Source organism: Castor canadensis, chromosome 19 (genome assembly GCF_047511655.1).
Source record: "Castor canadensis chromosome 19, mCasCan1.hap1v2, whole genome shotgun sequence".
Classification (NCBI taxonomy): domain Eukaryota; kingdom Metazoa; phylum Chordata; class Mammalia; order Rodentia; family Castoridae; genus Castor; species Castor canadensis.
Window position 1 is genome coordinate 38,187,107 of NC_133404.1, and position 25,057 is coordinate 38,212,163.

The window sequence follows — 25,057 nt, forward strand, 5'->3', positions numbered from 1 at the left end:
TCAGGTAAACAGAAGATCTTGCAGTGACCAATTAATTATTCTTTTCTTTGGCAGGAAAAGGAGAAGGAGAAAGATAAAATTAAGGAGAAAGAGAAAGATTCCAAAGAGAAGGAAAAAGATAAGAAGACTCTCAATGGGCACAATTTCAGTTCCATTCCTGTTGTGGGTCCCATCACCTGTAGCCAGTGCATGAAGCCTTTCACCAACAAAGACGCCTACACTTGTGCAAGTAAGAGACGTGCTTCTTCTCTCATGAGATGAGGTTCCCTTGGCTTGGGAAGGTTGTTTTTTTCTAGTTTACTGTCCATCCCACCCCTTATCTGTTTCTCATTTATATAGAGAAGGAGCCCTGGTTATATTTTTCAATAAACAGCATTGTAGAAATTAACTTTAGATACATAATACCCAACCTATATTTTTTTCAGACGTCTCCAGTTTCAAACAACTCTTCTCTTATTCATAAACGACTTCATATTCCAAACATCTGTGTCATTACCAGACAATCAATAGCCTCAAACCCTAAAGCTTCCCCACAATCTCTTATCAGATTATATATGCTTATTTTTAAGCTTTTGTTTGTTTGTTTGTTTGTTTTTCTTTTTCAGTCCTGGGGATCAAACTCAGGACCTTTTACGTGCACGGCAAGCACTCTAGCTCTGAGCTGTGTCCCTAACCCTTACACACGTATATTTAAATGTAATGAAGACATTTAGGGTATACATTGGCCATTTACCAGCTTTGAGTTGTGGTGACTGCCAAGAGTGTCTTCACGTGCAGAAATGTTTCATATTGACCTGTTGTTAACCTGCATAAAAACCACCTTAAAGGCAAGTCTGTTAACTGAGCATGGTTCCTGGTTTTGATAAGGCACTTGCAGACCAGAGTCAGTTAACTTTCTCTGTACAGGACTTAGATAACAAATATCTTAGGCTTTGTGGAACATCCGGTCTCTGTCATAGCTACTGAACTCTGCAGTTAGAAGACAAAAGCAGCCAGAGGTGTATAAACCAGGGAGCATGGTTCTACTTCAATCAAACTCCGTTTATGGACATTGAAATTTAAATTTTTACATGTTATTTAGTATCATCTTATTTGTTTTTCCCAACTCTGTAAGATGTAGAAGCCATTCGTAGTTGATGGGCTGTGCAAAAATAGGCTCGGGGCCAGGTGTGGCACACACACTGTAACTGCAAATCCTATCTGAGGCACATGTCTCATAGCAGGTGACAAAGTAGAGCATACCAAAGTAAATCAAGGAGGCTTGATTTGGTGAGAGATGACAAGTCTAGAGACTAGCCTCCTAGGCCTAGCCTAGTCTGCTAGATGGCTAAGGTGATTAATTAGCAGCATATCTGAAAAATAAAGCAAAAAAGAGCTTTGCTTAAGTGACAGAGCACCTGCCTAGTAAGCATAAGGCTCTGAGTTCAAACTGCAGTACTGACTAAAGGACACTACCCTGCCACACACACAAATAAAATGACTCACCAAACATTCTCCTTTCCTTCTGAGGTTTTCAAAAGCATTGCTATCATTTTATTGTCTGTTACTGTTAGACTTAAATGACCAGTTGAAACAAATGTTTTGAGATGTCTTCACCACTGATTAACACTGGGGTGGCAGATGTTAGGGATGATACTCATGGAGCTTTCCAAGCAGACTTGGTGCCAATTCCAGCAGCTGCCTGTCCAGTGCTGTGATGACACCCACAGCAACTGTCTGTCTCCTAGCACAGACAGCCACACATTTAGAAGGGGATAGTCAGAGAAGCTCGTGGTTTAAATGAGATTTGATTATTGTCCTGAAGTGTGTCCAAGGTTCAAAAATACGTTTCAGATTTGCAGAAACTTAGGAGCTTGGTGCCTGTTCTAAAAGCAGTGTTGATACAATCTTAGCAATTAGTGGTGGCAGTAAAGTTGGTGTATGATGTTGTCCAGCCTACCTCCTAGAACAAGAAATGGGAGGAACCGAGGCTTGAAAGCAAGGGAACAGGGTGTAGTCATCTTCCCAAAAGAACAGAAGTAATTGGCTGATATTCCTGGTTTCCTGCAGGACAGAGGGTGCAATGCACGTTTGTATGCATGAAGCCCCATCTGTTATCTTGGCAGGAAGTGGAAAATACGAGTAATTTGGGGACTCAGAATCTTTTGTCCTTTCCCTTCATCCCCTCATATTTGGGATCTTCCCAGGAGTCTCAGGAAATGTATCATCCCTGCAGTTAGTCATCTACCCCGTAGGAAACCACTGTGCTCTTAGGAAAAAACAGTTTTCTCTTTTGTCTAACATAAGCCTATTTTGCTGACCCCTGAATGAAGCTTCACACAGCAGGCTGCTGCTCAACCAGGTTTCACTTGTGGCTTAGATAGATCAGCCACGTAGTCCTGCATAGTAATGTCTTATGATGGTTTATGTTGACTTACTCCTGCCTTCCACCACTTTAATATATCTATGTGAGTGCAAACACTAAAACATTGAGCAGGATAGAGTGTTGCAAAACAAATGAACATCTCTGACACAGCTGGACAAGTCTGACACAAAAATGTGAAAGTCACACAGCTGGAGGCTCAAGTGATTGAGAGCCTGCCTGCCTAGCAAGTACGAGGCCCTGAGTTTAAAACCAAATACCACCAAAACAATAATATAATAATAAGCGAAAGCAGAACCCTCATGTGGACTAATACAGAAGTGGTCATGATCATAGCCACTAGAAATAGCAAGCAATAGTGTGTCCATGTGGCTCCCTTATAGGCTTCTCCTTGATTTCAAAAGGAAAGCTAGGAGCAAAGCCTAAGTCTCTTCAGCATTTAACTGAGATGAAGCCTTGGGGAGATCCTCACTCAGCCCAAGCTGTCCCCTGCTGTAGGACTGGGTGACTTGGCAAGGAAAGGATGTTTTTCCTCTTCCTTATTCTTAATCATGGAAAGCTGTCCTTGAGTAATGAGCTGACACAGAAAACTCGTTTTGTGGAAAGCTTGGTGTAGTCTTTCATAATAAAGAAATGCCTATGCTGAGGGTTTCGGATCACACACTGGTTTTGTTTGCTTTAAACAGATTTAAAGTGATATGGAGATTACCGTTGATTTATTTTCTCTTGTTTAGCAGCTGCTGAGTACTTCTGTCGTACGTTCTCTTAGTTAAAAAAACATCAGTAGACCAGCTGTAATCTCATGTGTGAAACAAAAGAATTTAAAAACGTATGCGATGGTTGGGTTTTGCTTTGGATTTCATCACTAAAAGCAGCACTGTAGGTAGGCCATTTTCTGGCATTTAGAGTTCATTGCTTACATGAGATACTAAATGCATGTAATTGATTAAAGAAAGGAAGTTGGTTATTTAGGGAAAAGAAAGGTGAAATGAAGAGCCCAAGCAATAGAGCCAGTTCTTATTCAAGCAGAACACTCTGGTTTTGTTTCACTTTTGTTACCAGTGTTTTTGAAAACTGCTGTAGCAAGAACATTGGCCAGGATGGCTGGGCTGTTTTTGTGGCTTTCCTCTTGTTCTGTGCATCAGTACTATGGTTGTTACCCCAACTACCAGGAACATCTCATGTGCTTTTCCGTATAGCACTATCAGTGCAAACCAGCAGGATCTCAGATTCCCTATGGATTTCAAGCAAGAAGTTGCAGAAAGAATTTTGGAGCATGCATTTCTGAATTGCTCGTATTTAAATGTCTTGTTTGTTTTTTCTTTGCTACAGTTGGTAAGAGGAAGTTGCATATTTCTGTCCTTACAGGTAATTCTTCAACCTGTATCCTTAAGAAAGATCAGATAATTTTCTCCACATAGATTTTGCTGCTCAGATCCATCCCTAGTAGACAGAACAGTCAAAACTCAGCATATTCCCTCTTGATGATCAGTGGACTGAAGTACTAGAAAACCCCTTTCTGCAGAGCTCTGGCTGCATAACTCAACTCAAAAGGTGACTCTTTCCTTTAGCAGGCAATCCTTTGATACTCTTAATTTTAATTTAGTTCAGAACAGCCACCCCTCTTAGTCTATAAAGCTGATTTTCTTTTTTCTTCTTTGTTTTTTGGCAGTCCTGGGGTTTGATTTTAGGGCCTCATGCTTGCTAGGCAAGTGCTCTATCACTTGAGTCACTCCAGCCTTTGTGCTTTAGTTTGTTTTTCTGATAGGCCTCTAGCTTTTGCCTGGGGCTGGTCTCAGACTATAATCCTCTGCTTTCTGTGTTGATGGGTTACAGGCACAGATCCCCATGTCCAGCCTGTGGAAATAGGGTGTCAGGCACAGATCCCCATGTCCAGCCTGTGGAAATAGGGTGTCAGGCTTTTTTTGGTTTTGGGGTGTTTTTTTTTTGCAATGGCTGGCCTCAAGCCACAATCCTCCCATTTCCACCTCTCACATAACTGGGACTGTAGGTGTGTGCCACCACACCCTGTAAAGCTGATTTTTTTTCAAGCTAGTTTCGCTAATGGCTTATTTTTCTGCTGAATGAGTAAGAATGCATATATTATAACAGGTCACCAAAGGTCTGTGGTAGTTGCTAGTAGAGCTTTAAAAAAAAAAAATGCACCAACACATACATGATAGTTCCCAGGCATGTCGAGGCCTCATCTCTTTTCTTTTGTTTGATGCTTCCTTTCAAAAAGAAGTTGATGGCTGGGCTGCTTGCTTTTAATTTTCAGAAAAATTGAATTAGGAGTAAGCTCTGTTCCTAACCATCAACCACTGTGCTGAGACTTTGTTTGAAGAATGTTGGAAATGAAAGAGTACTGCTTACTGCCATTAGGAAATCCTTTAAATGAAGAAAGAAAAGGCAGTTTTTATTTGATCTTTCTAACAACATGGAATGTATGGTTGGTGGCAGAGAGCTTTAGGCTGTATTAGACTTGTCTTCAGTTCTTATGTTCCTGGTAATTGTTTCTCAAAGCAGAGAATAAGATTTGAGTCCCATGACTTTGGCTGATGTCAGAAGTGCTAAAAGTCTCTTTAAGTCACCCATGCACAGTAACATTAAAACTGTCGGCTGCAGTTGGAGTCCAGGAGTGCTTGGTGACAAATGGAGTGTTTTTCAAGTAGGTACTTCAGTATTTTAAGCAGATGTCCATGTGAACTGTTGATCACTAAGACTCATGTCCATAGTATAGAGCATATTAAAATTTCAGCTGGTGTGTGGGTTTGAGCATGTCTTAATTAACTGAAAACATGAATTTATGTGAAAACTTCTACTAGAAGCTCATTTATAAATATTATTTCTGCTTTTATGATTCATCAAATGGGACTGTTTTTTAATCTCAAACACTGGCCTGAGAACTTGAAAACAGCTGAAGTCTGTGAGAGTGCCACTGCCTTGAAAATGGACATTGCTTAATTCTCTGTAGGGTTAGGACTGACTGAAAGGAAAGGAACAGGAAGGACACAACTTGAAAACGAGTTCTGTCTTGGCATTTGCAGATCAGAATTACAAATGCACCACCTGTTCCATTGCCCAGAGATGCCTCAAGTACTGTCAGCTTTCAGTAAAGCAGAAGAAAAAAGCACTTTTGTAACTGATGTATATGATAATAAAATGAAAATTATTTCAGATTTATTACAGATGTGGTAAGTTACTGATTGTAAAGGATAAGCAAATGCTTATAAGGAAATTTAAGAAACTTCGAAGGATACTAGAATTTGATACACTTTTAATTTGCGAAGATACCAATATAAAGTATTATACAGACAATTTAACAGGCACCTGTGTATGCACCACTCAAAATGACAAATTACAGATTAGTGGTATAGCAGTTGCTTACCATTTAATGGGACCCTGGGCTCATTTCCCAACACTATAAAAAAGAAGGAAAAGATAGTATAACATTTTGTATTTCAGAATATTTTTCATTTTTAAGAAGTAAACCATTACAGTTAAATTGAATTTCCCACCAAAAATGAATTCCTATTTTCTTGCTCCCATTTCTCCTCCTCCTCCCCCAAATTCAGACATTATCATGAATTGATTGTATATGTAGTGTGTTGGATAACTCCATCTAATATAAACACAATTTAACTTTCTCCTTGTTACAGTGTGTCTAGCTCTGTAATTTGCTTTATACTCCCCAGTGTTGTGTTTTGGAGGTCAGCATGTGGAACACACAGACCTATCATTGGCTCTTAGCTCTTCTATGGTATTCTCTTCTACAAAGGCCTCACATCTGTTCTCCTGCTCAGTCATTTGGGCTGTTTTCAATTCCTGTTACAAACAGTGTTATAAGGAACATCCTTAGGTACATGTCACTTGGCTCTGTACCAAGATAGGTTAAGTCATAAAGTGGGTAAGTACTCAGCTTTATTAGATATTGCTAAATTACTGTCCAAAGTGAGTATATCGACTTTTAGATCCATTGGCAGATGGAGAGTTTCTTCATTGCCATATCCTCATCAATGCTTTAAGCTGGGGGAAAATACGGTCCTTCTTTTTGTTTTGTAGATGAGGAAACTGAGGCCCATGGAAAAGGAACTTATACTAGGGCAACAGTAATTAACAGAACGAGAATCTAAATCAAATGTAATTTGACAGCTATTTGTCCTGTTTTCCTTTTAATATTAATAAATTGATAGAGTAAGTTTTGTATTTTGTAGTTACAGTTGTGTCAGGGCACTTAGGTAAAATGGGTCTGAAATCTACACATAGACATTTGAAAAAGTGCCACGAGTCAGGCACTGCGCTGAAGACTTGAAAATTCCAGTCCCTACCACAGAAGAGCACTCAGTACAGGAGAAAAACCCAACATAAGCCCAATGCAGTGTGACTGGTGGAGTGTACCAAGTGGGCATTACAGGAGCAACCAGTGCAAAAGGAATCAACAAGGCTTTGGGGGTCTGGTTTCTGGCAGTCTCCTTCCTTGTGTCCTAGTAACCTCCCCTTCCCATCATCACTCCAACCTGCCTCTCCCCTGCAGTCCATATGTCTGAGCTTCAAAGAGCATCTTGGCCCTTAATCCATGCATGTGTTGGTCAGGACAGAACCTGTGGTGCTTCCTGAAGCAGTGTGAGGCAGTGCACAGCAAATGGTGTCTGTGGCTGACTTCCTGATGAGCCTTTCCCAGGAGAGACAACTTCGTCATCTGTCCCCAAAGGCAAATCTTTTGTTTGTGCTTAGCTTGGCACAGTTCTGTTTTATGACTTCGTCACAGCAGTAAGAGCTGATGATGGCCCTTCTGGGACACAGTGTGGTTAATTTTTACCTCAGTGGCCCTCACAGACCAAGGGAGTGAGAAGTTAAAAGTATTTTAAGATAAAATTGTGGTTTTGGCATATGGTAGTCTCTGTTTCTGTCTTTCAGGAAGTCTCCCTTCTCTTGAGCCAGGGTTCCCAAGGATGCTCTACAGGAGCTGTAGTGACCTTTCTTGGGCGGCTCTTGACTCAGAGAGTGGGTTGCAGCAAGCTCAGGTGGCTAAGATGCCAAGTGTAAGGATATAAGCAGATAGATGTTCAAATCCACATCCTTCACTTTGATACAATAATACAGATTTTATAACCCCTGTCAGCAGCTTTATAATACATTTTCTTGTGAGTTAAACACACATATTGGTGGCAGACACTTGAACTTTTACTTCTGGGTAGCCTCTCAAGCTTCCTGTCTGAGAAGTTTCAGAGTTCTTGTTTTGTTAATCAGTAATGATATCTGTTCTTCCTCCTCCAAATAATATTAACAGGTGTCCTTCCTAGAAGAAGACTGTAAAATGTAGTTTCAGTTATGGTGACATTTTTCATGTGAGTGACTTCACTTAGAAACCCATAGGCTTTTTGCAACAGTGGAGAGTCAGAATCAAAGGCCCATTTGCTTTGCTGTTGTGACCTTGGCTTTGGCTTTCTTTTCAGATTGCAGTGCTTTTGTCCACAAAGGTTGCAGAGAAAATGTGGCCTCCTGTGCAAAGGTCAAAATGAAGGTAAGACATTTCTGGCTTGAAGAAGGTTTAAAATAAGAGTTTAAACTAGCAAAATTCTCACAAGTTGGGAGAGTTGCTGTTAGGGTAGGTTTTAACTATTTTTTTTAATTCTTTGGTACCAACTTTAAGGCTAAAATAATCAGAAAATAATTTTTTCCCTAAAATGATCAGTTCTCTTCTTGATTAACACACTCAGGAGTTGGATATTTTAGAAAAAGGAAATGCTTTCAGAACTTCTGCATGTTAAATATGCATTTCTCTGTTGTTTAAAATTTTCTGTGCTGCTATTAAAGTAGTTCTCTTCTTAACCATGTCTGCAGACCTACTCTCCTATTCACACACCTGGGACCATGAGCGCAGCAGTTGGAAATCAGGGGTCTGTGATATGCAATCGTTAGAACCAGTCTGTCTGGGAGCACTTTTCTCCTGCCTGCTGCGTGATAATAGTATTCTGCTTTCCAGGTGGCCCTTAAAGAAAGTATGGGTGTGGGTGCAGGCCTTTTGGAAAGCCTGTGTGGTTTTCAGTGTTCCAGTTCCTCTCCACCTGCATATACACAAATACAGAAATGTTTAACATGCTGTGTGCTTCATCATAGCCAAACATGCTTACCTAGTGCACTGGCCTCAATCTTGAGTGTGTATCAGAATCACTTCAATCAAGGGTTTATTAAAAGAAATTTACTGGATGCCCCCAGAATTACAGACTCTGAAGAGCCCAGGAATTTGCATCTCTGAGTTCCTAAATGATTTGGGTCCTCGGGCCTCCCTTTGACAACCACTGAACTAGTATAATGAGAGGAAACTTCTGTATGCCAGATCTCATTCAGCTCACAGGCATATATTTTGTTTTGACCTTTGCGGTGTGTTTTCAAATTTGAGTGTGTGTAGTTATTTAAAAATTACATTTTGTATAGATTTCAGGTTTCTAATTTCTTCTAAAAAAAATTGGAAGATCCTACAACCCTGGGCCCCACCTGGTATTTCCTCTCACCTGGCTTTTCCTTATCCTGCTCTTTTTCCTTATTCCATCATACTTATCATCTTCTCAGAGTCTATATTTATCAGTCTTCGTCATATTTTTTTTTTTTACGGTCTGTATCTTCCCCCAACTAGAACATGAGCTCAAAATGTGCCAGTCAGCTTAAAGGCAAGGATCTGTGATCCGTTAGTGGATTCTGAGCACCTAGGATGGTGTCAGGCTTACAAGTCCTTAAAAGTCGGAAGGATGATAGCAAAAAACAGTCACTTGGAGCTGAGTGGCTATTGGCCTCCTTTCAAAAGGGTAGCAAATTCCAGGTTGCCGCATCCTCTCATCACCCTGCTTGTTGCCTGCCTGGCCCAGGAGTCATTTGAGTCCGTGATCTCTGCTAAACCTTACTGCCATTGTAAGCACACTACACTCTGTAGAGCCCTGGCGATACCGATGACAGCATCTACTACCCCTAAAACACAACCTGATGGGAGGAATTCATTTTAAACTGGAGTAATCTGTTTTCTCTGAAGATTCGCCCCAGATTAAATGCCTTGGTATGTAATTTTGTTACATGCCACCACAGTCTTAACTAAAACTAGCATTTCACTTAAAAAATTTTGACACCTTATAAATGCTAGTCACTGGAGAAACACATGAAAAAGGCACAGGCAGTTGCCATAAAAGAGAGGAAGCTTTGTGGAATAGGTGCAGGGTTTTCAGGAATGTCAGTCTCTTGCTTGGATGAAAAAAGGGAAGAAACTAGAGGATGGCTTTCCCAAGGAGATAGAACTGAACCAGTCTGGAAATGGAAGGATGCCATCCCTAGAAAGATGAGAAGAGTGTTCCTGGGGAAAGAAACAGCACCTGCAGCATCAGTAGTGTTTGGTAGGCCCAGAGGATAGCACCTACTGAGGGTGACTGACTGGGACACAGGTGCTGAGGACCCATGCAAGGGACAGAGTAGGAAAGCAGGCTATAATGCTCCCTTTCCATTCTAGGCTTCTTAGAACTTGACAAGAGGGTAAATTGTCAATGCAGATGTCATGTATTTATTGTCTTTCTCTTTAACAGCCCAAAGGGAGCCTTCAGGCACATGACACATCATCACTGCCCACAGTCATCATGAGAAGCAAGCGTGAGTAGCTCAGCCCACTTCCCAGAAGTCCTTTCTCACCATCCAGCTCTGGCTTAATAGCTACTTAAGTTTTGAATGCATATGCAGGCGAATCACATTGGGCTACATGGAGGGTTCGAGGCCAGCAAATTGCTGTCTCAGGAAAAAAGATTTGAATACCAGAAGAGGCTGATGTTTTATTCTGCAGATTCATTGACCACTAAACCCTCTGAATGTTTCTGTAACAGCATGTGTATTAGCTTGAAGGGACAGTGTGGCCCCTGTGTGAGCAAGTAACCCTGTGTGGCTCAGTCTCTTCTCCAGCAAGCTGAGGGTTTAAGTGCTTGACTTTAGTACCTCACAATTATGTAAATCAGATGAGAGCGTCCTGGTTAAACTCTTTATAAACTGTGAAATATATATAAATATTTTTTCTTTTTCCCCAATGACCTCAAATGTTACACAAAACTAAATAACGTGGGTGCTGTGGCTCACGCTTATAACCCTAGCTACTCAGGAGGCTGAAATAAGAAGAATCACAGTTTAAGGTCCTTCAGGTAGACAGTTTGAAAGGCCCCATCTCCAAGATAACAAGAGCAAAATGGTTTGGAGGTATGGCTCAAGTAGTAGAGTACCTGTTCTGCAAGTGTAAACCCCTGAGTTCAGACCCCAGTCCCATGCATGGGGGGGCGGGGTGGGGTAGGGTGGGAAGAACCACAGTGAGTAAGTAAATCACCAGTTCATGCAAGGCTTCACTTTGGTTTTACTTACTCCTTTTCCCTTTTTGTTCTATATTCCCTGTCTCATTCCTGCTATAGTATACTAAATGTATGTGCTTCTAATCTGCTATATCTTTAGATATCTTATCTGTTTTATGCACTGAGGTTCAATTAGATGATGACTTGTGCTTTTATATTCTTATTTTTCACTAATATCATTTTGAGATTATGCATGTCATAATAAGCTAATGTTTCATATTGCTGCATACCATCTTTCATAAGCATATAGCATGTGTTAATTATCAGTTCCCCCAAAGACAGGATATTTTAATTGCTTCCAACAACAACCCTAAGTAATGCAGCAATGACTGTCTTAGTTGGCACCATGGAACCTAGGCAAGTCTTTGCCAGGGCAGTTGTTCAATGTGCAGTTCCAGGATCCATTAGACGTGCAGAATCTTGGGCCCTACCCAAATCTGTGAATCAGAAACTCGGATGAAGCCCAGTGATCTGTGTTTTAATCCTCCAGGTGTGTTTGATGCACTCTCAAGCTTGATAATCACTGTCCTATGCCTTATTTCTCTTAAGTGCTTCCAGAGAGTTTGAGAATGGCTAGACCATTCTGTACTTCCACAGAAGAACTGAATTCTCTTTAGACATATTAAGTGTAGTTCTTATTCATATTTGCATGCTGATGAGAGGCACTTTGCCAGACTGACACCCACATCAATCTGTGAGCAGCCCATTCCTTTTACAAGTCTGATCTTCCTTAAACTTTTTATGTCATTATTCTTTGTTTCAGATGCTTATTTTCTTTCATATCAGATAAAATAAATGTCTTTTCTTAAAATGCCTATTATGTGCAAGGTTCTTTATGTGTATTTTCTCTGACCCACATAGGTTTTCTGTTTTAAAATTTTCAGTGTATATTACTTGTACAAAATTTTCATTGTGAAATTTCCCTACATGCATATATAATGTTCTTACCTCATATTTACCCCTCCATGGCCTTCTTATCCCCTTATCCTAATACCTTCCACATCCCTAATGCTCCTCCTTTAACTTTCATATCCTTTTTTTCCCCCTCAGATAGTTTCACATAGGATAGCATGCAATACTTGTCTCTGTGAGACTGGCTTATCCGGCTTATCTAGTTTAACGTAATAATCTCCAGTTCCTTCCATTTTCCCTCACTTGTCATCATTTCATTCTTCTTTATGACTAAATAAAACCCTGTGGTGTACATGTGGTGTACACATTTGTCTGTATCCATTCATCTGCTGATGGGACACCCAAGCTGATTCCATAGCTTGGCTGTTGTGAATAGTGCCACAGTAAACATGAGGTGTCAGGAGTCTCTGTTGTCTACTGACTTTGATTCCTTCTGGTATATACCCAGGATGGTATAGCAGGATCATAGGTAGTTCTATTTTTAGTTTCTAAAGGACCCGCCATGCTGATTTTCATAGTTCCTGAACTACTTTACATTCCCACCAACAGTGTGAGAGGGTTCCTTTCCCCCCACATCCTTGCTAGTATTTGTTTTTTATTTCCTTGACGGTTGCCATTCTGACTGGGGCAAGATGGAATTTAAATAATACATTAAGAGTACAAATTGTGGGTTCAGGTTATGCTGATTTAATTGATTTAAAATTTTAAGTGTAAGTGCTTTCATATGATTCTTTATCCTCATTGCCTAGTTTTAGTCCCACACCACAAGTAACCACTTTGAGTTCTTCTATCTTCTCACCATTCCTTTATGAAGATAAAGCAAAATACTAACTTGGATTATTAGGTTTTTATTTTTTTTAAGCATAAACTATAGCCTATTATGTTCCTTGTTGTGTACCTTGATTGGTTTTTTTCTTTCTTTTTTGGCAATACTGGGGCTAAACTGGGGCTGAGCTTGGGCTGAACTGGGGCCTTGTGCTTGGTAGGCAGGTGCTTCATTGATTGAGACTCTCTGCCAGCCCTTGATTGATTTTTAATTTCTTCATGTAATGCATCATGAGATCTGCATCAGCACAGACACAGTGTCTTCATTTTGCTAATATTACTGCACAATATTATTTTGTTCGAGGTTTTGTTTTTCTTGTTGTTACTGTTTAAGACAGGGTCTCACTGGATAGCTCAGGCTGTCCTCAAACTCTTGGACATAAGTTCTTCCAGACATCTATGGGTACACTTTACAGACTAAACCTGTTGTAAAAGCTGAACACCAAAGAACATAGATTTTACAGTTTCAGTAGCTGCTGCCAAACTGTCCTGTATACTTGTCATACCAACTGAGACTCCAAAGGCTAATCTGTTTTAAAGCATTTCGCTTCCAAGTAGCATTTGTCAGATGAGCCAGCCCCAGGTGGGCATGGATAGGTGGTGCTTCAGTTAACAAGCTGTCTTCCTTTGCAGCCTCACAGCCCAAGGAGCGTCCTAGGTCTGCAGTCCTCCTAGCTGACGAAGCCACTGCTGCCCCGATGTTTGTTAATAGAAGGTCCCAGCAGAGCGTCTCTCTCTCCAAAAGTGTCTCCATACAGAACATTACTGGGTCAGTGGGTCCAGACATAGCACAGTTGACATCCAGGTGGCAAGAGCACAGTAATGGTGTTATTAAGCAAAAAAATTTTCTTTTGTAGAATGAGATATGTAAGATAATGTGTTGGTGTGCAGTTGGGTGGTAGACAGCTGGCAGTTAAACTTTTGATGCACTGTCGTAGTCTGCCATGTTGTAATAGGGTCTCCTTGCAGCAGCAGAAGCAGCAGGCTGGGTGCTTCAGTTGTTTGTGAGTGATCAGCCCCACTTTTGAAGAGCCTGAGTGCTGATAAAGTTCTGAAAAGATTATTTTTAGATCAAAATGAGGAAAAAAAGGGGGGAAGATGACTTGATTATAAATTTTAGTTTCACTTTTGTATTGTTTAGGTAAACCTGGTGGTTTTGTTTCTTTCTGTTTTCTATCCTTGCCTGTTATCCCTTAAGTCAGTTTTGTGGAGGTGAATTTTGGACCAGTTAATACTGCCAGGTTCCCACTCACTCATTTCCACTCAGTTCCTTTTGGGATCCTCTACAAGAGTTGCTGTGACCACTGGCAAGCCAGACATTGATTGTCAGGGGGTTAGCACAGAGCTGATTGTGATGTTGGCTGTTTGGGGTAAGATGCCTGACTGCCCATCAAGTGAGTGTAAGTCTCATCTGAAATGTAGGATCAGCATCTTTTGCATGTCTCTTAACCTAGGTTGGAGGAAAATTCTTAAGTAAAGGATGACAGTCTCCTTTTGTCTATAATTCATAACCTCCGTGTAGCTAATGTTTCCTCCTCTAAAAACATTTCAGGTATTTTTGTTTAGTTTGTATTTTCGTGATATCCATAAGTCTTCTTTTTAAAATTGTAATGTTACCAAAATTTATTTACATTGTGACTTTGAAAAAGTGATTTTTAAATGAGTCTTTCTTGCTCATTAATTTACTTAATTAATTTATTGTATTAAAATACAATAAATGTATTTTGGGTAGCTACAGCACTAACCAGTGAGTTGGGCTTAGAAAATCCAAAGATTATTAAGTGCTCAATTTATAGATTTTTAGGCAGCCAGAGTGGGAAAAATGTAGTGGTTATTCAATAAGTTTTAAACAGAAATTTCTTATATGATGTGTAAATGTTTTGAGGGCAGAAAGTTCCCTTGCTTATAAGGCTCAAAAAGTTGAAAAAGTTGGAGTTTTCAGTGATAGTGCTTCCAAGCTCTAATAGTGTTTCATGTTTCTGTGTACATAAGAAACTTTTCTTCAGTTACCGTAGTTTACAGCTATCATCTCAAAGTTTTTTATGTTCTTATCTGAGAGTGTGAACCACAACTTGTCAGAATGTACTTAACAGTATATATTCTTTTTGTCCCCAGAGTTGGCAGTGATGAGAATATGTCAAACACCTGGAAATTCCTGTCTCATTCAACAGACTCACTAAATAAAATCTGCAAGGTCAATGAGTCAACAGAATCCCTTACTGATGAGGGTAAGAGGGAACTTTTGCATGTGCTGTTGCCTACAGCACCTTTAATGAGTTAACAGTGCCTTTTTCTTTCCCTGGCTGTGTCTGAAGCATCAAATGCATCATAATGAATGGGCAGTCATACCTGTGCCATTGTCAGCTGTCTGTTGAAGGATGCCATTGATTTTAATGTGGGTGTACTCTTCGATGCAGATGTTTTTTTTTCCCTCGGCTTTTGTACACATTCTTTTCTAGCTGTCTTGGAGTAATTGTAAGCCTGCTCTCTCATAGGTAGCAGGACCCTTCCAGTTCCTACCTCACCTAAGAATTGTGTCTTAAGTATCAATCTTAACCAATCTTGAACAGTCTGTCACTCCCAAATAAGACACTGGTTCTTTTCTAGTGCCAGAATGTGCTTCCCATGAATACTCCTGTGTTAATATAGAGTATTTATCTCATGAAATCATTTATTGCCCTGAGGAAAGTCCAGCTTTTTAGAGGTTACAAACCCAAGATTCTGAGATTACTTTTTTATATTTTGAGGAGTAGGTACAGACATGAATGAAGGACAGCTAATGGGAGACTTTGAGACTGATTGCAAACAGCTAGAAGCAGAGTCCTGGAGTCGGATAGTAGACAGCAAGTTTCTAAAACAGCAAAAGAAAGACGTGGTCAAACGGCAAGAAGTGATTTACGGTGAGATTCTTCATCTGCTTTGCCTATACCTGATCAGCATTGTTCCACATTTTTAGGCTGGCGAATTGCTGGGCTATGGAAAAATCAGTTTTTGAGTGTGGGAAATCTTTAAAAACTTTGGGGACAGAGATACTGTTCTATTTGTGTCTGTTCATCCATTTTGCCCCATTCTGTTTCTTCTTTATTCTGTTGAGCAGTTGTTTCATATATGCATGCTTAGTTGTAAGCAGTCCTAGAAAGAGATTTCTTCTGAAAATGCAGCTTATTTCCTCAGCCACACTAGAAAGTAAATGAAACAAGAGTCATTTGGAGGAACCAGGTCAATTATGAGAGTTGCTGAATCTAATGAACACCTCTTTGGAAACCAGCACTTTACACTTGCAGAATCTAGTATATCTGTCATCAGAAAATAATATTAGGTCATGTGCAAAATGAGGAGTAAGATGAGAACACTTCCAAAGTTTAAATTGGGCTGTAGATTAACCTTATGACCACAGCAGATCTTTGAAGGATCCTGATTTCTGTCCTCCCAGAGCTGATGCAAACAGAGTTCCATCACATCCGCACTCTCAAGGTCATGAGTGATGTGTACAGCCGGGGGATGACAACGGAGCTGCTCTTTGAGCAGCAGATGGTGGAGAAACTGTTCCCCTGTGTGGATGAGCTGATCAGTATCCACAGCCAGTTCTTCCAGAGGATCCTGGAGCGGAAAAAGGAGTCTCTGCTGGATAAAAGTGAAAAGAACTTCCTTATCAAGAGGATAGGGGATGTGTTGGTAAATCAGGTGAGCCATGGGAAGGATCACAGGTCCTCCTCCCTTATGAGGAAAAAGTGAAGCTTTGGGGTTTGTGAGCCTGCATCCATCTCACCTCTCCCATTTAACTTTGCAGGCTTAGGGAAGTTAATCTCTCTGAACGTCGAGTTCCTTTTCTGTACAAAAGAACTGTAGGGCTTCTCTGCTTATGCTATTTTAGAAAGTTAAAAGGAGTATGTATGTAAAGTAGCTAACAAATGGTAGATATACATTAAAAGGTTTTGTCCTTAACAAAAGTAATGTAGTTTCACAAATCAAAGGATATTTGTTGGAAGTTTTCACTTTTCCTCTATGGCTCAATTAAAAAAGGGCATCATCTATGTTAAAACTAGCAGAAGCATAGAAAGTTAATCAAGAGACTCTGTAAAATATGTATTATTAATATTTACCAAGGGGTGATAAGGTTTCATTTCCACTCAAATTCAGCTAAAGATTATTTTAATGCTTTTAGGCAGCTTTTAATGTTTCTTTAAAAATACTCTTGAAAAAAATGTAGTACCTTAATGTTAATAGGGTATGTAGCATGCACAGGTAGCTGTTACATTTTTTTCTCCAGCAAATTACTACTTCTGTGTAGATGCAGAGGCTTAATTGCTACGACACTTGTCTGAGAATGGAAATTTTGCTTTCCTTGTATACTTGAACCTATACCTCTCACTTCATTGATTCATTAGCATTTTTATTCATTCTCTTAAGTATATTTACCAAGCACCTATTAATATGCCAGATATAATCACACAGGTGAATATAGCTTGGACTACTGCCTCAGGGAACTCCTAGAAGTAAAAGCAGACATGTTATAAAATGAATGCAGACTGATCAAGAGGTCTGCAATTTATAGTCAGAGCCTACAAATGAGGACCTTTTCTCCCCAAACATCCCCTCTTCCAAACATTTCCCACTTCCCTCTTTCTGGCTTCTCTCCACCTGCAGGCTCTACACAGGCACGTCATCTAACCTTGTCTTGTTTTATCATTTGTACACCTCCCCCGGTAAGATCATTGATGCTGAGATTAAAACCCTGGTCCCCTGATGTCCATTTGTTTTTCTGTGTGCCAAAGCCAGAATCAGCTTTTTCAGGCACTTGGTTTATGGTAGGAGCATATAACTTGTGGTCTTTCCATCTCAGCTTCTCACATTGGTGAGTATTCATGAAAGGAAAAACCACCCTGAACCCTCTTCACATTTTTTGGCAAAGATAAATTTGTATTGCCTACAGTGTTTTTAGTACATGGAAATAAGTGCTTAGCATATATCAGATAAACCTCATGCAGAAACTTATTGACATATCCCAAGACAAATATCTTCAGATGGACCTGTGAGGTTGCACATATTTGGAGATTATTTAAGGGCCTTGCAGAATTACTAAAACTGCTTGTCTAAAGAAAGTGGGATAATCAAAGGCTGGGGTATGGCTCAAGTGGTAGAGCGCCTGCCCAACAAGTGCAAGGCCCCCCACCCCCCAAAAAAAAGAAAGTGGGATAATCAAATCCCTAGATTTCTGATGTTCATCTAACTTTATTTTGTGTGTGTGGTGCTAGGGCTGAAACCCAGGACCCTGGAAAAACCTCATTATGGTGCTTAATTCATAATACTCTTTTTTTTGTGGTGGAGAGTGCTGGGGAGGTCACGCCCAGGGCTTCATGTATTCCACACTAGTGCTATACCACTAAGTTATTACCCCCATCCCCTGTGTAACTTAATACGGTCAAATTTAAGACTGTCTCATGAGAAAACTTCTGGTGAGCCTCCAAGTTTGTTTATTACTATGTTCATGACAAATGGAAGTTAGAAAACATTTTATATTTCTTACATGCACAGTACATAGATACTTCTGGTTTTGTTTTCAAAATGATAAAAGTCATATCCTGCATAATCCACCCATTTAAAATGTATAGTTAAATGGTTTTCAGTGTGTTCACAGTTGTGCAGCCATCACCACAGTGAACTTTAAAACATTTTCATCAACTAAAAGGAAACCCACACTCACGAGTAGTCACTCCCCACACCTCCCATACAACAAACTGCACCAGGTCTAGGCACCCACTAGCATATTCTCTGTCTCCGTGGATTTGTCTTTTCAGGAGATTATGCATAAACTGAATAAAACAATATTTGGTCCTTCGTGAGTGACTTTTTTTTCACTCTGTATAATGCTTTCAGGGCTCTTCAAAATTGTAGCATGCAAGTGTCTAGCTTGAGTGGTAGAGCACCTGCCTAGCATGTGTAAGCCCTGGGTTCAATCCCCCATACCTCAAAAAAAAAAAAAATGTAGCATGTAAATGTACTTCATTCTTTTTGTAATACTCTACAGTTCCTGTCTTATGGTGACCATACTTTATCTATCCATTAATGGACATTTGTGTTTTTCATGTTAGGGACTGTTAACAGTAATGCTGCCATGAACATTTGTGTATAACTTTTTGTGTGGATTTCCCTTGGGTATACACCTAGGAGTGGAATGCTGTGTCTTAGGAGAACTCTAATATTTTTAGCCTTTAATGAAGTGCCAAACTGTTTTTCCAAAGCTGCATCACCAATTTAATCTTTTGGGGGAATTTATGAGAAAGCACTCTTGGCTTTTACAAGTAGACTGGAAATGTTTACAGAATGGTACACTGAATTATGGCATAACCACTGTCCTCTTTCCTCTGCAGTTTTCGGGTGAGAATGCAGAACGCTTAAAGAAGACATATGGCAAGTTTTGTGGGCAGCACAACCAGTCTGTAAACTACTTCAAAGACCTTTATACAAAGGATAAGCGTTTTCAGGCCTTTGTAAAGGTATTGATATGAAACATGAAATTCACCATTATTAAGGTCATTGTCAGTTTAGCTAGAGCTTTCTTCCTCACATAGTGCCTAACAATTTGTTTACTCTCTTGCAGAAGAAGATGAGCAGTTCAGTGGTAAGGAGACTTGGAATTCCAGAGTGCATATTACTTGTAACCCAGCGAATCACCAAATACCCAGTTTTATTCCAAAGAATATTGCAGTGTACCAAAGGTAAGTCCCTTTCTGAGCTCAGTCTTATATGCCAGTGGATTGTTCCCATTGTGCCCAACAGCCCTAAACACCACCATAGAAGAGCTGTCTCATACTATAGCAGGTCTAGAAGAGCTCCTGTGTTTTATCTTAAACAGTTTGTTGTTGTTGTTGTTGTTGTGGAGGTTTTGGGGGCAGGGGGAAAGTTGTTTTGGTTTTTTTGTGGCTTTTGGTGTTTTTGAGACAGGTAACTATATAGCCCCGATTGGCCTCAAACTGGTGGTCTTCCTGTTTTAGCCTCCCAAGTGTGGTGTACCACCACACCCAGCTGAAAACTTTCTGAGTGAAAGCGTGGAATGTTAGGTCACCGGTATTGGGGCAGGTGATAGCAAGAAGGAAAGGGACCACTTACTGATTCCGTCAAGAGTTGCATGCTCTGAGCAGCTTACTTCCCTTATCCCTAAACTGGCCAACAGTTCCCACCAGTTCTTCCCATAGGTGCTGGAATTGCTGCTGTTATTCACTTAATCAGTTCATACCAATTTCTCTTTCTTGGCTAATCCTTCTCCTAGGCAGTTACATTGATGATTACAAGGTGTTAACACTACATAAAGACATAAATTACTTGTTGCTCCTTTCTCTACTTCTCTTCCCTCCATAAAAATATCTGGGTTTTTTTTCCTTTAGAATAGAGCATGTAATCGCATACTATCCATAGCATTGCAAACTTCTCTCTTTAGAATTAAACTTATAGCAATAGGAGAGATAGGTTATGTAACCCAGTGTGCTGGCTTCGCTCTGACAGCACAACCACAAAAGGAAAATGATGTAAAGTAGGAAGGCAGGACCCCCCCACACACACATACACACTCATTTACTCTTGTCTGAAAGATGCCATTAAAAGCAGAATGTTCTTTCTTCCCAAGACAATGACGTAGAACAGGAAGACCTAGCTCAGTCCTTGAGCCTGGTGAAGGATGTGATTGGAGCCGTCGATAGCAAAGTGGCAAGTTATGAGAAGAAAGTACGTCTCAGTGAGATTTACACAAAGACAGATAGCAAGTCGATCATGAGGATGAAGAGTGGTCAGATGTTTGCCAAGGAGGATTTGAAACGGAAGAAGCTGGTACGGGATGGGAGTGTGTTCCTGAAGAGCGTGACAGGAAGGTTGAAAGGTAAGGCTCTGCTCACTTCAGTCCGAGTCTGTATACCTGTGGAGAATGGGCAAAACCCAAGTGCTTCTGTCAGAAATTCACCTTCAGGTTTTCTCCTAGCTAGCCATATCCAAACTCCTCACCCAGGAGCAAGAACCATTTAATGTTTGCAATCTTATATCAAAAAGGACCATTTTAAGATAGCTTACAAAATCCTAGGAAGTGCCACAAGAAAACAAAGAAATGATGCAGCCAGGGAAAATTGAAAGTAAGATTTTAAAAAGCACAGGATTGGATTAATACAAATATGTAAACTGCTAGGGAAGGCATAGTCCCTTACAGGAGAGGAGGAGCCACAGTGGAATTGGGGTCTGTGGCAAAACAGTTACCAGCAGGTAGACAGTCAGATGGTTCAGAGAGTCTCTGAGAATGAAAACATACCACTGTTCCCAAAATATATTAGAGGGATTTGCAGTTTCTGAGACCTTAGAGAAAGGTAAGTTTAATTCACATCAGCTAGATTTAATATTATGCTTTATATTTGTATCTTTCTTGAAAGCAAGAAAGATGATAAGATTACCCATTCTTCATTTGGTTTATACTTTTCACGTTTCAAATGATCAGCCACAATAAGTTAAGGCAATTAGAAGGTTTATTTTTTATTCAGCTGTACATCTGATTTCCTTAAAAATAAAAACAACCACTTTCACCAAACCCATTCTGGATGGCCCTATATGTGAACTCTGACTTCCTTCCCCCTTCTCCCTGGCCTTGGTGAGCTGAGGACATGGAGCTAACTGGGTCGTGCTGTTGGTCCCACTGGCATATTGAAGTTGGAGGAAATGTGTGCTTTTATCATCTCAGAGGTACAGTGATGTTGGTGACTGCTGTTGAGATTGCCCCAGGATCTCTAGCAGTTTCACTGGGTTTAGGATAGTGCAGAAGTCCAGACAAGCAGCTGATTTCAATCATGAATTAAGGAAAGAGGTACTTGCTCTCCATTGTGATGAGTGGTAGACTAGAGAAGAAGGGGTGAGGAATGACCATGGAGTCAAGCCTTGAACACTGAATAGGAGGGCACAGGCAGATAGGGAGAAGGTGGTCCTGGTGGTAAGGAAGAATGTGTGGAAGCACAGAGTTGGGAGGGCCTGGGAATCCAGCAAAGGTAGACAGCCAAAGCTCCCAGATAGCAGAATAAATGAGAAGGATAGGGAACAGGCCAGAAGAAACTGCTTGGGCCAACTGTGATGGGGGTGGAGTGGACAGTTGACACTCTTGACAGGTGTGGAACAGAAAGTAGACTTATAATGGTAAGTTTTACACAGGAAAGGGATAAATGAGAAGGATTTTGTTTTAGGGATTTTTTTTTTTTTTTTTTTTTTTAGTACAATGACTAGGGGCAACTTAGAGCGACATACTCAGGAATGACAAAGGCATCAAGGAGACTGTCACAGCGATTCGAGAAGCACCCACCCAGGGTTGTGCTATAGTGGAAGGCATGGAAAAGAAGAGTAGGATAATTTCAGAAAAAAAGTATCTCTTGCTGACACCAGCCAGTCATGAATTTCATCGTTCTGTAATGAGCTTGCCCCTTCCTGTCAGTCAGCTCCACTGTTCTGTGATGATCTGAGAGCCTAGCTCAGAACCCTTTCCATGGCACCACTTTGAGGCTCTTTCACGCAGGCTGGCAGTTCAGAAACCCCTGACCTCTCTTGTGAGGACCTGCATTTCCTAGAGCTGCTGCTGCCTGAAGCCAGTGCTTCTTTCTTTCCTTTACAAGCAGTTTATTTATTCATTCCCAAAATAAAACTAATAGATTCCAGCTGTTGGAATAAAGTTGTGGTGAAGCCAGTGGCAGAATGATAGGTTTCCTGGCTTGAAAATGCCTGCAGTGGTGATTGGAGATGGTGTTTAGTCATTCTCACCCCCGAGTAACTTGTGCCAAGGACAGCCAGTACTGTGTTGAGTGCCCTTGCACAGGGGTGGGATTGTTTTTCTCTGATCCGCTGACACTGATCATGTAAAGGAGAAGATCCAACAAAGTTGAAACTTGTATTTTAGAACTTCGTGCTGGGAGGCAGGCACATGAATTATGTAAAAGTGTACTTTAAGAAGAAAACTTGTCGAAACTAACACAATGAAAGGGAAAAGAGGGTCGAAGGGGGCAGAGGTTGAAGAAAAGCCTGGAAGGGGCTATATAAATCAGTCTGTCCTTTTCCAAGGAATCATAGGCTTCACTTTCCAGAGTGAAGATTCACATCAAGCCAGTCTGTTAGAGCTCAAAAGATGGTTCAGAGATGTCACACTATCCTTAAAGGAGTAATGGAAAATACCACTTTGTGGCTGGAGGCATGGCTCAAGTAGTAAAGTGCCTGCCTAGCCCCAAGTTCAAATCCCAGTATTACCAAAAAAAAAAACCCTGAGAGAGAAAATGTTACTTTATAATCCTAGAGGATTAGTTAAACAAGGGGTTTGTGGAAATTTTTTTTTAATGCCTGGATCCATGTAGAGATGTTAATTTTGTTGTTTGGTTTGAGGAGGGAGATGCTGGGGATGGAACCCAGGGCATCATGCATGCTAGGCACCCCTGGAAGAGAAGGCTGTTATTTTATGGTGTAGAGAAGTTGAAGTGGAAGCTAAAGGCTGACCCTGTACTCACTTGCACCTATGAAGCCTGAAAGTGTCTATGGGGGTTGAGGAAGAAGTCTCCCTTTCATTAGGCTTAGGTCCTGCCACACATCACCTTTGGAAAGCTTTCTCAGCTGCTGTTCCCATTACTGTAATCAGAAGTTGGGAAAGATTACAGTCATGGGCTGGGGGTGTAACTCGGGTCTATAGAGCACCTGCCCAGAATGCATAAGGTCCTGCACCCCAGCACTGAAAAAAAATTTACATATTTTGTGTACGTTGCTATTAAACATCAGTTGAAATCTAACTTTTAAAACTTTTTTTTTTTTTTGATACTGGAGATTGAACTCAGGGCCTCACTCTTGACAGGCACGCATTCTACCTACATGGATGAGCCATGCCGCCAACCCTTTGGCTCTTAACTTTTCGGACAGAGACTCACACCTTTGCCTAGGCCATCCTTAGAACTCCGTCCTTTGTCTCCTGAGTAGCTGAGATTATAGGCTTAAGTTTAAAGCTTATTCTTAAAACTGTTTTAGTCTTAAAATCTTGCCTTATGGTATATATCTTTCCAGGACTGAGTACTTAAACTTTTCCAAGACGAGCTTTGTAACAAAAACCCGTTTTAAAAATGCCTCTAAAAATCTAGTGACCAGATCAGAATCCTGCAGAACTATAAAACTCTTTTTGGGGAGAGGCAGTTTCAGACTGTCGTTTGCACTTGTCATTCTGGATCTCCTGTGATGAAAGCCCTTCTGACATGGTTAGCTATTAAGTATCCTCTTCCCCTGTTTCCATTCACAGAGGTCCAAGCAGTTCTGCTCACTGACATTTTAGTTTTCCTTCAAGAAAAGGACCAGAAATACATCTTTGCATCATTGGTAAGCTGAATTGTTATTCTCTTCTGTTTGGAATTAATAGCATTTAAAACAACTAGGTTAGGTGTGGAATGTAAAAACATGGTATTACGGTTCACCTACTCTCTGAAAATTGAGTCAGGACAAATCCTCTGAGTATTGTTTTACATACTCTTGTGATTTTTTTTTTTCCATGGTACTGGGGCGTGAACCTCAGGGCCTTCACCTTGAGCCACACCACCAGCCCTGTTTTTGTGAAGGGTTTTTTTGAGATAGAGACTTGTGAACTGTTTGCCCAGGCTTGGAACTGTGATCCTCCGGATCTCTGCCTCCTGAGTAGTTGAACTACAGATGTGAGCCACCAGCACCCATTACTGATGTGATTTTCTGTTACTTCTTCTACCGCCAAAATTATTTTATTTTTCTGTTCCCTCATAATCCTTTTGGGATCTGAACATGTGATGATTTGATCTAAGTAAAAATATGAAACTGAAATATTTGTCACACATTTGACCCCATAAATTCATGTTTGATATTGCTGGCCATTACTTCTTTGGGGAACTTAGAGGATTCATCAAGTAGAAAACATGACTGGAACCTTTACAGCCATAAGTTGTCATCTCCATTATGGAAACCTTTGTTAAAATTGGAGTGAAATAAAGTATTTCTCTTTATCCTAAAGCTGCCATTGTGTTTTTTATGCATGCTGCATGTAGTCTACCTAGGTCAGAGTTGTCCTTAAAAGTTAGAGCATAGTGTACATACACACCGTATGTTTGCCTTTTCCTCTTTGTCCAGGACCAGAAATCAACAGTGATCTCTTTAAAGAAGCTGATTGTAAGAGAAGTGGCACATGAGGAGAAAGGCCTGTTCCTCATCAGCATGGGGGTGAGAGATCCAGAGATGGTGGAGGTCCATGCCAGCTCCAGAGAGGAGCGGAACAGCTGGATTCAGATCATTCAGGATACAATCAACACCCTGTACGTTAAACACCAGGGCCCACCCTTCCCAGCCCTCCTTACCCCGCCATGTGATTTCATAATAGACTGGACAGTGGCCAGAGAAATTGACCTCTTAGGAATTTTTGTTTTGTTCTGGCTGTATTAGGAACAGAGATGAAGATGAAGGAATTCCGAGTGAGAATGAGGAAGAAAAGAAAATGCTGGACACCAAAGCCCGGGAGTTAAAAGGTGAGCTGTTGGAAGCTATTCAAGGCCCTCATCTGTGGATTGTGTGCACTTGCACAAGATGC

General features: G+C 40.6%; 1 protein-coding gene across 12 annotated transcripts in view; it reads left to right on the plus strand.

Moving 5' to 3' along the window:
* Akap13 (A-kinase anchoring protein 13) overlaps positions 1-25,057 on the plus strand; it is a 273,195-nt gene that overhangs the window by 232,477 nt on the left and 15,661 nt on the right. For 10 of the 12 annotated variants that reach the window (XM_020185782.2, XM_074061538.1, XM_074061537.1 and 7 more), the window contains 13 exons: positions 55-229; positions 7,819-7,886; positions 9,931-9,994; positions 13,102-13,237; positions 14,584-14,696; positions 15,216-15,368; positions 15,902-16,152; positions 18,840-18,965; positions 19,070-19,187; positions 20,093-20,341; positions 23,753-23,829; positions 24,604-24,785; positions 24,913-24,995. In XM_020185782.2, coding sequence (XP_020041371.2) covers positions 55-229; positions 7,819-7,886; positions 9,931-9,994; positions 13,102-13,237; positions 14,584-14,696; positions 15,216-15,368; positions 15,902-16,152; positions 18,840-18,965; positions 19,070-19,187; positions 20,093-20,341; positions 23,753-23,829; positions 24,604-24,785; positions 24,913-24,995 — 1,795 coding nt within the window. The remainder of the gene's footprint in view (positions 1-54; positions 230-7,818; positions 7,887-9,930; positions 9,995-13,101; positions 13,238-14,583; positions 14,697-15,215; positions 15,369-15,901; positions 16,153-18,839; positions 18,966-19,069; positions 19,188-20,092; positions 20,342-23,752; positions 23,830-24,603; positions 24,786-24,912; positions 24,996-25,057) is intronic. The other 2 variants (XM_074061536.1, XM_074061539.1) reach the window with 2 other exon arrangements.